This window comes from Phocoena sinus, chromosome 5, assembly GCF_008692025.1.
Source record: "Phocoena sinus isolate mPhoSin1 chromosome 5, mPhoSin1.pri, whole genome shotgun sequence".
NCBI lineage: Eukaryota > Metazoa > Chordata > Mammalia > Artiodactyla > Phocoenidae > Phocoena > Phocoena sinus.
Window position 1 is genome coordinate 139,374,211 of NC_045767.1, and position 13,233 is coordinate 139,387,443.

General features: G+C 48.9%; 1 protein-coding gene and 1 long non-coding RNA gene across 6 annotated transcripts in view; one reads left to right on the forward strand and one right to left on the reverse strand.

Annotated features, from left to right (window-relative positions):
• Positions 1 to 6,997, reverse strand: LOC116754220. The gene is made up of 4 exons (XR_004349990.1): positions 6,859 to 6,997; positions 4,856 to 5,096; positions 4,260 to 4,537; positions 1 to 3,428 (listed from the first exon to the last, which is right to left on the reverse strand). It is a non-coding gene; the product is annotated as an uncharacterized LOC116754220 (long non-coding RNA).
• Positions 6,640 to 13,233, forward strand: part of CTSO (cathepsin O) — a 24,956-nt gene continuing 18,362 nt past the window's right edge. For 3 of the 5 annotated variants that reach the window (XR_004349988.1, XR_004349987.1, XM_032632643.1), the window contains exon 1: positions 6,767 to 6,998. Coding sequence is in view for 2 of the 5 variants with exons in the window: in XM_032632643.1 (XP_032488534.1) it covers positions 6,903 to 6,998 (96 nt within the window). In the remaining 3 variants the exon portion in view is untranslated. Of the gene's footprint in view, positions 9,089 to 13,233 lie in introns of all 5 variants that reach the window. The other 2 variants (XM_032632644.1, XR_004349989.1) reach the window with 2 other exon arrangements.

Genomic DNA, 13,233 nt, shown 5'->3' on the forward strand with positions numbered 1-13,233 from the left:
GTACCACATCTTGTTTATCCATTCATCTGTCGATGGACACTTAGGTTGCTTCTGTATCTTGGCTATTATGAATAATGCTGCATTAGCAAAGTCATTTTAAAATAAAGTAAAATGATTATAAACTGAAGAAAACCCAGGTTTATGACAAGATAGAAACAATAACAAATAATGATCTGAATACCACAGAGGTTGAGAAGCATTTGTGAAAACAGTGGAAACGCTGGATTGTTCTCACGCACACACAAATGACCGCGTGCGCTGCTAGTGTCGACGTGAGGCTGTGGGATCTGGTTTCCCAGACGCACCAATGGGTCCAGCTCCTGGTGTTCACAGCCTATGTCATCCCCTCCACCCACCCTAGACCAGGCTTGGTCTGTGTAACTCAGGGCAGAAGGGTGCTGTGCAACTTCAAGGTTACGTCATGGGAGACACTGTGGCCTCACCCCAGTCCTTCCCTGGCCTGTTCTCCCCACCCCTGGAATGGCTCACTCTTGAGGAAGATAGCTTGCAGGCCCCATGGAGCCCTTGGGGGGGCCCAGGGGGTAGGGACCAAAGTCCTTCATCCAGAAGCCTGAGGACCCCTGAGGACCCCTGCCAACAGCCATGTGAGCTTGAAATCGAATCCCCCAACCCCATGAGACCTCCAGATGACCACAGCTGCTTTCAACAGCTTGTCTGTGTCAGCTGAAAAAAAGGCACAAACTAAACGTTGAGAATGATGTGTGACTTGGCAGACATTGTGGGGACTTAAGCCCGGGACGCAGCCTCTCAGATGGCTCGGAGGGACTGTTTCAAAGAGGCAAGGGGGGAGCCAGGATATAGAGGAGTTTTTGCTACAAAGACCAGGTAGTCGGAACATCAAAAGATTACTGTTAAGTAAAGAAAACCAGACATCTCAAGTTAAGGAAGTTAGAGCTTTTCGGTGTGCGGAAAGATGCAAAATCTGGGCTCACTGCAATTGTTCCTTTGATGCCCACCTCAGCTCTCTGGGGCAAGTCTCCCCATCACTGCAAGGTGGCTGAGGGCTAGATGGCGGGCATCCTGTTTCCATCCTGAGTCCCTCAGGGCTCACCATCCAGGCGGCTGTAACGTGATGGCTCGATGGCTGCAACATCCTTTGTTTACTGATATGGCGGCAACAGCTTTCACTGACACCTGCAACCCCGTGAGAGAGCCTGAGCCAGAACCACCCAGCTAGTTTGCTCCTAGATGCCTGCCCCACAGACACTGTGTGAGATCATAAAGGTTAGTACTTTAAGCTACTAAGTTTGGGGGTTATTGTTATGTAGCAACAAACAACCAACACAGAAGCAAAGGAAGCCCAGTGTGCTATTCTGCCAATTTAATGAGAAGAATTACACCTCCCACATAGATGAAATTGATGGTGTTTATTCTAAAAATTAGCAGGAACGTGCAACCTTCAATTTTCAAGATAAAAGCTTTTTCAAATCCCTTTCTAATAACTACTTAATAAATAATTTTGATTCCCCTTTAACCTGCAGAGAAGTACACAGTCTGAGCGCTGCTTCTGCACTCCCCGCGTTCTCTCCTCTCCACCGCATGGATGTCTTCGATGCTTCTGGACACTCCCACCTCAAGGCCTCGGCACTAACTATTCTTTCCATCTTAGTTTCTCTCTCCCAGACACTTGAGCATCTCACTTCACCTGCTTCAGGTCTGCTCAGATGTCTCTTCCCCAGAGTTTCCTCCCAAGCACCTTACTGAAAATTGCAGCCCCACCACTCACTCCTGACCCTCTGTATCCTGTTTTATTGCCTTGTAACACTTTTACTAACTTGTGCGTATCTTTCCTCCCTGGAGGCCAGCTCCACGAGGGTGGGGATTTTTGTCTCTTCAGTCACTTACTTACTGACAGATCCTCATTAACCAGAATGTCTGGCACTTAATAGGTGCCCAAGACACAATTGTTGACGTGAGCTTAGGAAATAAATTTAGTTTAAATGGTTTTTTTACTGAACCAGTTTTCCTGGGGTAAGGTGGCTGCCTGTATTTAAATGTTCTGACTCAGTAGGTTGTCAATAAACAATAGCTATGATCTGAATGCAAACTTCTGCTAAAAAAATATATATATATGTATATATTTTAGCAGAAGTTTGCATTGCAAACTTATATATATATATATATATATATATATATATATATAAGTTTGCTATATATATATATTGCAATATATATATATTAGCTTGAGTGACTTACAGGAGAGGGCTTGTTGCAGAAGAACAGCCGGAGTTGATATGAACATTGACCTGTGAGCTCGCTGTTTAAATTAAACCTTTACCCCCTACATTCCGAGAGCAATCGTTTCATCATACATGCATAGAAAAAACTTTCATGTCTTTATTCCTAATACCCAGAACAGGTGTACATTATCTTTAGTATCGATTTTCCATCAGAGAATAGTATGACTCACCGTACCTAGGCAAGAACGAAAGACGTACACCAGATGGTGGTTCTAAAAAGTCTAAGAGGGCTGACCTTGACATCAATTCCAAAGACTCCCGGAAGCCTTGTTTAGAAAAGATTAGAGTAGCAAGGCCTAGTAAGCCGCCTGTGTGGGCGTGTGGCATGGGGAACCACACAGGACCCTGTGCTCAGAGACTCAGCACTTGTTGCCATCCTGAAATTCTTAATAGCGTGTGAATAGGGGGCCTCCATTCTCAGTTTACCCGGGAAGCTGCAAATCACATAGCTGCCTTGAGGCCAGAGAGGACAATATTACTCACTGGTACTCACTGTCCGAGGAAATGAGCAGAGGTGCAATGACCAGAAAGGAATATGAATTTTCTCTGAGGGAGACACCTCAGCCGTCCTTCATTTCTCTGCTGAGTGAAGGGAGTGCAGAAACAGCAGCAGGCTTGGTGTACTGCTTGCCCTTCTAAGTGTGGCCCCTGCTACCAGCAGCAACAGCCCTGGGAGATGGTTAGAAAAGCATAATCAGGGCCCACTCCAGAACTACTGCACAGGAATTTGCACTCACTGTGCACTTTAAATTGGAGAAACAAATCTGTGTTCTTCTGAAAGACAATGGACATTGGACGTGGCCTGGTCTCCTTGCTACCAAACTCGGGTTCAGCTGCTCACCACTCAAAAGCCAATAATTTGAGAGGCAAGTGTGAATAGAAAGAAAAGGTGCTTCAATCAGAAAGGGCGGCAATCTGGGGAGAAGGTGGACTCCTGTCCTAACACCAACGCCCAAGATTCTGCTCAGCCAGTTCAGTGTTTAAAGGGGAAAATGGGGGGAAGAATCTCAGTGAATCATGGAGGCAGGAGAGCGTGCAGGCTGGCTGACTCCTTCTTCAGATGTTATCTCCTCCGCCTAATCTGCCTGCAGGATTGTTAAGGGGCCTTGGGGGTAGAGAGATAGCCATTCTTTACTTGCTGAATTCTTCATTCTTCCTTCTTTTTATCTAGGAAACAAATCAACAGGTTAGCAAGGCATGGTGTGCATTCAGGAGCCCGTAAGTCAGAAGTTAGGTTAAACTGCCTAGTGGCCTCATTCCTATAATTATTCTTTTAAGGTTAGAGGGGGACAGAAATGTATAAATAGGAAAAAGGGGCAAAAGAGCTGCTTTCATCCTTAAAGTGGCCCCCACCTTCACCAGAAAATCCTTAACCTGAGATGCTGCTGGAATGGGACGTTAACTTATTTGAACACTACTTCTGCTCCTTTGGTCCATTCTCTAGGATTAGGTTAATATGAAGTGAAATGATCTGAAAAAAATTAAAAACAAGGAGAAGAAAGCACGAAGAACTGGGTGACTACGAACAAAGCTGAGCAGATGGAAAGCAGTGCAACAATAACCAAAGGAGGGGAAAAGCTACTTAAAAATAAAATAAATAGCTAATACTGAGTGCTTAAGACGTGCCAGGCACGTACAAAGTGCCTTTGTGCGATGATATACTTTATTTAAACTTGGCCACAGGGCCGGATGTGTCAGACCCGGCCAGACTAGGGTCTCCCGGGTGCCACCAGCCCTGGAGGACAGAGCCATTGCTGAGCCTGCCAGGAGCCCAGCCTTGGGGTTAGGGGCTGGGCCCAGACCCTGGCCCTGGCGATGGTGAGGTTCAGCATTCCGGGCAGGCGGCCCGAGTGCGGCTCCCTGTGCCCAGGCCACCCGGGGCCAGGACTGTGCCTTGGCCTGGGGCCCGGCGTAGGGGGGCCGAGGGCAGGAGAGCTCGTCTGTCTGACTCTGCCCTGGAGCTTGGAAACTAGGGTCCTGGTTCAGAGCTCCCTTCACCTGGCTGCCTGAGGGCCCCAGGTCCCGGCCCCAGAGGTGGACAGACGCCTTGAGGGAGAGGCACCGGTCCCGAAGAGCCACATCGGGCAGCACGATCTTTATCAGCGACTGGCCGTGTAGACGGGCGGGGGCTGCTGGCCGGTGGAGGGGCAGCAGGGTTCTGTGCCCACTGCCGGTAGTTCTGGGTGGTGTAGCGCGGGCACTGGGCGCTGACAGGTATAGCACGTAGTCAGACGTGCGCCACAGCGGCTCCTCTGCGAATTGGTGCCTGTGGATCACTGGGGGGCCAGGACCTGGGTCACCGGCTGGCCCCGCCTCCTGGCCCTGGACGGTCTCACCCCAGCCCCTGGGTCGCGTACCCTGGCCCAGGATCACCGTACTCCTTGCCCCATGGGTCTGTCTTCCCACAGCACGCTCCCTACCGCGCGCAGGGGCCCCTGTACTGCGCGGGGATGATGCCGCCTACCAGGCAGTCGTCTCCCGGAGCCGCTGGGTGTAGGTTGCGGGGTAGGGGTCAGGGGTCATCTCTGCACCTCTAGGCCTCACCCTCCCCTCGAGGAGGGCCTGGTGTCGGCCGGGTGGGGCCGGGCACTCACCCGAGGGCATGCTGCGCTCCTGGGGGCTGTGGAATCCGCGCTTGTGGACATAAGCCTCGAGGTATGGGCTGTCCAGAGCGCCTGAGTGAGCGTGTTCCAGGCTTCTCGGGGATCCGAGCTGGTCAGGCCCATGTACCACTGTGGACCGGCAGCGTCGCTCCCCATGGGTGTGTACTTCCAGCGCATCGCCTGCTTGATGGCCAGCGTCTGGCGGGGCCCCTCGTGGAACAGGTAGTCATTGCTGAGGGCGGGGGTGGGAGGAGAGAGACTGAGTTTTCAGCCCCCCTGCCCTCCCCAGGCCTCTTCAGCCCCTTCGCCAGTGCTGAGGGTGCAGAAGCCTGGCCCGAGGTGCGGGGGGCCTCATCTGTCCTTCAGTACTGGACACCCTCCCACCCAGGCTGGCAGAGGGTGGGAGGCTGACCCCTTGTAGCCCCTCCTCTCTGCCACATCCTCCCCAACCCCCAGGACCTCCTAAACATTTCATCTTTTCTTGCCTCTACTAAGTCCTTTGCCCAACCTCCCAGGTCTGCAGGCCCTTTCCTCCAGGAAGCCCCACTGGCCTGGAGGTGCACCAGGAGGATGTGGTCTCAGCTGTGGCTGAGTGAAAGACACAGGTTTCACCGTCATTGGTCTGGCCTGGGAGCCATGGGCTGGGGACACAGGGAAAGTGTGTGGGGAGCCCAGGCTCCCAGGGAGACCTGCAGGGAGCTCTTGCACCATCACCACCTGCCCAGTCATCAGGGCCAGCTGGGAGTGAAGACAAGCTCACATTTAAAGGAGAAACTATGCAGCTACACAGGAGTGCCTGTTCCGGGGCTTCTGTTGCCAGAGCCCGTCCCAGGCTGAGAGCATCAGGAGGGCTTCCCCAAGGAGGAGGTGACAGTGATGTGAGGAGGGACCCACTTGTGCAAAGGCCCTGGGGCATCAGGGATGGTGTAAGGAACAGAGTCTGGCAGAGCAAAGAGGGAAATGGAAAGAAATATGCTAACGATGGCAAAAATCTAACCTCAACCAGGTACCATTAAACCTAAAGCTATCCTTCCGGAACACCCTCGCAGCACCACTGCCCAAGAGACAGACATGCGCACGTGCTGTGCTTTGACCTGGCGAGCTCCCTCCGGGGAGATGCCCTAGGGAATGAGGACATGGCCCCAAGATGGTCCTAGCAGGGATGCTGATAAAGCATTCTCCCCTGTGCCTACTTGGAGTTCTCACCCCGCACGGAAAACCAGAAACCCACGAGTAAGAGGTGGGCTCAACCCTGGTGGTTCCGGGACACAGGTTTCAGGAAGTGGCCGCAGGCTGGGTTTGCCGCTTGCAGGGAGGGGAGTTTGGGGACCATCTGGGGAGCCCCACTCTTCTGAACTACAAAATGAGCCGAAACTACAAAATGCACCTGGCTTGTAAAAAGGAATTAAAACAGTCTAAAATAACACACACACACACACAATTTGACCACAAACTTAAGAATTAAACGCTACGTTTCTTTCTGTGCAAATGAAGAAACTGGCTTCCAAAGTTTGAAACGGCCATAATGTAATAAACCGAAACATTGCGTACTATTTTCACAACTGTACGTTTTGATATGTATTTCATAAACATCTGCTGAATGAATGTCTCCGTGCAAATTCGCAGACATTATTTCGGAATCAGGTTCCCAATGGCAGAGCCCATCACAGAAGAAACAGGATGAAGGTGAAATTAAACTCCGCGGCTGCCCGCATCTTTCCATCCGAGACAGAAGGAGGAGGCAGAAGGGGCTTGAGGCAGCAAGTGCGGTCACGCGACAGCGCGTACTGTCGCTCCCGTGCGAAGCCCACCCTCAGGCTCTCTTCTAGCAGGCGCGGGGCGACACCGGAACACGGGGTCCCGGGCGAGCGCTCCGCCGAGCGCGGCGCGAAGCCGCGCTTCGCGGCCGCCGGACACCCACTTCCGGGCGGCGGGGAAGAAGGGGCGTAACCGTCTCAGCCCCGCGCCCCGCCCGCGGCCCCCAATCTCCGTACCTGCCGGCTGCGGGAGCCCGCGACCGGAAGAGGGAGCGCGCGCGATGGAGCTGCGGCGCCTCTGGCTGCTCTGCTGCTGCTGCTGTTCCGGCGCCGCCCCGGCCCCGCCGAGCGGCCGCAACCCGCCCGCCGCCTTCCGGGTACCGCGCTCCCCGGGGCCCTTCCCGCCTGCCTGTCCCGGAAGGGGGAGGGGGACCTGAGCGCACCCCCGGGTCCCCTGGGCTTCCTGTCCCGGGGAGGGGGAGGGGGACCTGAGCTCACTCCCGGGGTCCCCTGTGCTTCCTGTCCCGGGGACGGGGGAGGGGGACCTGAGCGCACCCTCGCGTTCCCCTGGGCTTCCTGTCCCGGGACAGAGGGGCCACCGGAGCGCCACCCCCGGGGTCGCCTGCGCACAGTCCGGTGACGCGCCTGCGTTCCAGAGCTGGCGTGACGCGCGCGAGCCGTGCTGACCCACAGAGGGGTCCTCCAAGAAAGATGTGCAGCTGCGGGTGACCACTGGCTACGTCCAAGGTGGTCCTGATTGGAAGGCGCACCCCCTTTTGGAGCCCCCGGGCGTCCTCGCCGCCTTCCCAAACTGCATTTCAAGGATGGGAACCAGAAGTAGGCGGAGAAACCTGCCCATCTTCCGGAGAGGGCACTGGCCACCTCCTTCTGAAGTCGGAATTTTATCCGCACAGAGCCAGCCTTAAGCAAGCTCAGGGAATCCTGCCGGTTTATGATTTAACTGAACGCGGGCCCCTTGGACTAGCGCACACCCTGCAAGTTCCGCTGACTTGGTGGAGACCGATTTAGAGAAGGGGGAAGCATTTCATTTCCTTTTCAGATTATTTTGAAAAGGCTCGGTAATCTCAGATGCACGCCAGCATTCAAACTCAGGAACACACCAGTTAGCTCAGTAAAAATAAGGTTTTTCCTGAAACCAAGCAAGCTGCAAGAGGTAATGATTTAGAGTTGACCTCACTGTGTTCTATTCAATATGTATCCAATACTGGGAGCTGTGGGCTGGGGACACAGGGAAAGTGTGTGGTCATGAGAGGTCATTATCATTTTTTAAGTTATCAAAGAAAATTCCTTCTTTCTTAATCAAAAGCAAGTATGAAATCAGTAATCCTGCTGCTTAGTGGAATTGCATTTCTTATTTTCCTGGTATTTTCTTGAGCTTTCCATGGGATTCTGTAGTGGTGCTCTCTTCTACTTCTCGTTCTCATCTCCCTGGACCTCCAGTGTTTAGGAAGTGCCAGCCTTGCCTGATTCTGTGCATTCTTGTTTTTTGCCCAAACCAAGATGTGTATTTTTATCACCAATTTATTTCTCTAGCTTTCAAAACCAGAAGCACCGGTATAATTGCTTAAGATCAAAGTTTTTGTCCTGTATTCCATTCCTGCCCTGAGCTTGGAGGCATATGGTGGTGAACTAACACCTTAGGGGAAAAAAAATCAATCCCACCCATACCGCTAATGTATTCATTGACTGAAGAAATAAAAGCACTGCCATACTTCTCAAAAATAAAAAAATTGAGAATTGAAGTCACAAGGAGGCCAGAGTAATGAATATGTATTTTGAACCTATGTTACTTATATAATTTATAAATATATATGTATTCACTCATATTGTATAGTTACTCATACTAGAGGCCATACCCAGGAGATGCTGTCTCGGGTTCTGCAAGGGTGCATGCCAGGAGATAGACAGTTGTAAACAGACAAGGGCAGAGTGAGGAAGATTCTCGGTAAGTTTAAAAACCTTGAGCTGAGAAAGCCTGAAAGATGTTCAAAGCAATTGCTCCCAGTGGGAGTTTAGTTCTTGAGATGGGGTCCCGGAAAGGAGAGCAACGAGGGCTTCTGTCCACACTTCCTGGAAACTGTGTTTGAACCTAAACAGCTGTTTGGACCTGGGGCAGAGCTGGACGTGAGCAGATAGAAAGGGCCTTGCTTGCCAGGTACCCACAAGCATTGGGAAGCACCTCTCTGGCCTGGCAAGATGGATTAAAATGTGTTGTAACTGACACTCAGTATAACTGTGCAAAGCTTTATCTCTTTAAGATTATGTCAGGGCTTCCCTGGTGGCGCAGCGGTTGAGAGTCCACCTGCCGATGCAGGGGACACGGGTTCGTGCCCCGGTCCGGGAGGATCCCACATGCTGCGGAGCGGCTGGGCCCGTGAGCCATGGCCGCTGAGCCTGCGCATCCGGAGCCTGTGCTCCGCAACGGGAGAGGCCACAACAGTGAGAGGTCTGCGTACTGCAAAAAAATAAAAATTAAAATAAAATTATGTCTAATTAGGAATTGGTTAAGTTGAGATTCTCTATTTACCCATCGGGGTAAATTATGTACAGATCCTAGAAAATTCCCTGGCTCCATAATCAACTTAAAACGAAAAAAAAAGTTTAAAAATTAAAATAGAGTTATAAAGTGCTCTGTGTTGTGCTAAGAGAGAATGGAGAGGTTTTAGGGTGAAAAGTGGACAAATGTTGAACCAGGAGCTGTAGTCTTTGGATCTTGGTATCTTATTTAGGGAGAGCAAAGAGGTGTCCTCTTGTTTGCAGATGCATTGATGACTGACTAGTGGCTGCCCAAAACACAGTGGAAAGGTGTTCAGGGAACTGCTGACGCAGTTAGAGAAAGGATCTGATTGATTAGTAATGTTTTTCACCATCATGGGTTCATGGTGAAAGGTTTTGTTATCCCTGCCTTACAGGGTTTCCTAAGTTCCCCGGGAGTATTCCTTGAGCGGAAGTCAGGTGGCACCTGTGATACTTGTACACACTTGGTTATTGTTGGGTGAAGACCAGGCTCCTCCTGGGGTGATTATGGGATGCCTCATAGGATAAGTGACTGGAGAAGTGGGGGACAGCAGCCGCTCCTCTGCCCTTTCACTCCTTAGAAGCTTCTGGTGCTCAGGAAGCCCCTGCCGTCGGGTTCAGCCTGTTCTTTGTGCTACAGCCCAGGTGTGGACTGACATTTGCTGAGGCTCCCTGTCTGACCACAGAGCAGCTGGTCTTCTGACCCCTGTGGGAGACCACAGACCCAATAAGGGAACCAATAAAAGTTGTATGTTCTCACCTCATAAAAGTATTTGTATGCCAATGCACGTGTGATTTTGCTTAAAATTTCAGAAGCTCCACCTTAAAAATTCTTGCCTTGATGATTATATGCTCTGTTTTTAAAAAATAAAATTATGTGTACTTTGAGGCATGTTTGTTTACGTATAAATAGAAGGTCATTTTACAATGAATGATCCTAATGAATGAACCACAGATGTTTGCTGTAAACAGCCCCCGAAGATCTGGATTATTTCCTCCAAATAAACTTTATCCAGAATGCTTTAATCCGCAATTTCTATCTACCAGAAACATTAAGAGGTGAAATTGATGTAAGACACTGTGGTTCGGGTGGCAACTTCTAATGGCTCTAGCTTCACGCATACGCTGCCAAAATGAAAATATACCAGAAACTTGAAATCTTGGGTCAGAACTGATTCAGTCAGTCATTCATCTGTCCATCCATTTATCCAGTATTTTAACATCTACCATGTATAACAAGATAGTCTAGGTTTTCTGACTAATTCAGTAGGAAATAAGACACAAATGGATTCTGTTCGAAGTTGGCCTCTGATTGAAACAGGCACTTCATAGATTCTTTCCATCAGGTTGAAGAAGTTTCTTTTCATTCACTGCTGAGAGTTTCTATCGTGAAAGGATTATGAATCGTTAAGTGCTTTTTCTGCGTCTATTGAAAATACCATATAGTTTTCCTTCCTCTTTCATTCCATTAATATGGTGTATTATGTTGACTGATTTTCAGATGTTAAACCAACATAGTCTTTTTTAATGGCCCTCACTTGATCATGATGTATTGTCTTTCTTATAAATTGTTGGCTTTGATTTGCTAATATTTTCTTAAGGATTTTACATCTGTAGTCATGAGGGCTGTTGGTGTGTATTTCTCTTTCTTTGAGATGTTTTTGTCTGGTTTGGGGTCAGGGTTATACTGGCCTTATAAAATCAGTTGCGAAGAGTTCCCTTCGCCTTTGTTTTCTCAAAGAATGTGCGCGCAGTTGCTATTGGTATTTCTTTTTTAATTGTATAGAATTCACCAATGAAGCCATCTCGGCCTGGAGTTTTCTTTGCGGAGTCATTTTCAGTTAGGAATTCAATGCCTTTACTTGATAAAAAGCTGTTCAAGTTTTCTGTTTCTCTTGTATCCAGAGTTGGTAATGTGAGTCTTCCAAAGAGTTTGTCCGTTTCACATAGGTTGTCAAACTTATTGGCCTCAAGTGGTCAAGTGCCTGAAGCGTCTGTAGCGGCCCTTGTTTCCTTCCTGATACTGGTGATTTGTGTGTCTTCTCTTTCTTTCTTTTCTCTATCCCAGGAGTCAGGACTGAGAGAGGACGTCGGGGAGGGTCAGGGAGAGTGTCTGCAGCATCTCTGAGCTGAGAGAAGGGGTGAGGGCAGGGTACCCTAGACGCCCCGCAGGCCACGGGAGGGTAGGAGGCCATGGGGACACACAAATCCCAAACCAGTCTTCAGGGGAGGCCCTTCCCCAGTAGGCCGGCCGAGTGTTTGGTCATGGCCTGGGTGCAGCCTGTGAGCAGCAGGGCCTCCCTCCCTGCCGTCCTGGCAGTTCAGAGTCAGGGGGTAAGCTCCCTGTGGATGGTCTGTGAGGCCCATCCTCCTGGCTGCAGCGGGCTTTCCCGTACATCCATAGAGGTCCTACCTTCTCAGGCCTTCTCTCGTGCCTCCAGCTCGCAGCAGTGGCCAGGAGATGCTTACAGGACGAGGGAGGCCGCTGGGCTCCTCAGCAGTTTGCAGTCGCTGGTTAGATTTGTCACACAGCCTCTACTCACACTTGCTTTGCGTTTCAGTTCTGGTGATAGGTTTTTACATCTCCTTTCCAAATTATACTCAGAGGCTTTTATTATTATCAAGATTATCTTTAAATGTCTAAAACTCAGTAACTGGCGATCATTTCGTTGATTAACAGTCCCTCCAGGCATATGCTCAATAAGGAAAAAATAAGATTATGATAAGTCCCAGGAGTAATTTGCTTGAAAACAAACAGCTTATGCCATTTGCAGCAACATGGATGGGCCTAGAGATTATCACGCTAGGTGAAATAAGTCAGAGAGAGAAAGACAAATACCGCGTGATGTCGCTTGTATGTGGAATCTAAAAAAATGATGCAAATGAACTTACTTACAAAACAGAAACAGGCCCACAGACAGAACAAACTATGGCTACCAGAGAGGAAAGGGGTGCAAGGGATAAATTAGGAGTTTGGGATAAACCTATACACACTACTGGGTATAAAATAGAGAACCAACAAGGACCTACTGTATAGCACAGAGGACTATACTCAATATCTTTTAATAACCTATAATGGGAAAGAATCTGAAAAAGATACATATGTAAAAGAAAAGCAGCTTAGCTCTATCAAGGGCATGACGTATATAAAACGTAGTTATGCATATATTCAACAACAAACGTTAATTAAGCATCTGTCGTGTGCCAGGTGTGTGCTCAGTGAGGGAAACACAGTAGCGGATAAGACAGACCAGCCTGGCCCTCATTTTGCTTATAGGTTTATGGGACAGACACGCAATAAACACGTAAGTGCACAAGCAAGTACCGAATAGCTAGAGCTGGACACTTACCAAATGGTGGGGTCTCCTGAAGTTCTGTTTATCCCACACAGCTGGTTAGAAGTAGGAAATGGAGGCATGTTCATACAAAAGACAAGCCTAAGATTATTATCACAAAACTCAAAGCTGAGGAATCTGTCAACAATGGTCCGATTTTCCCTTTGGAAAGACAAGCCAGGCGATCTTCCTGGGACAGTTCCAGGATTGCATCTCTTTCCCAAAGCCTTTTTACCCAAAATGAAACAGAGACCTCTATAAAGCCTCAAGGAGAATCAGATTTATTGATTCATTAGTTACTTACTCCTTTTTCCGTGCTTCATGAGTTGTGCTGGGAAATACGGAGATAAAGAAAACAGTCTTCCCAGATCCATAGCTCTTGGATCACATGAATGCTCTTTGGCAACAATTCCCACTAGTGTCTAGTGTTTATTTGCAATTTATTTTATTTTTCCACTATATTAAATAACCATATATTTAGTGCTTTCAACATGCTTAGTAAAGAGGAATTATAAATGGTTATCCATTTATAATTCCTGGGACATTCCTTTCCCAGCTTCAAAAATTACTCCTGAAATCAGATAATATTTTAATACAAAACATTTATAAAACTAATCTGATTATCTTAGATGACCTTCTGTCGTGATCTGCAGGAAATAAATCACACTTTAATTTTTGCATCTGAAAGCTATCTCCAAGTAAGTTATATGCAGCTTGCTCTGGAAAGTTAACATGGGTG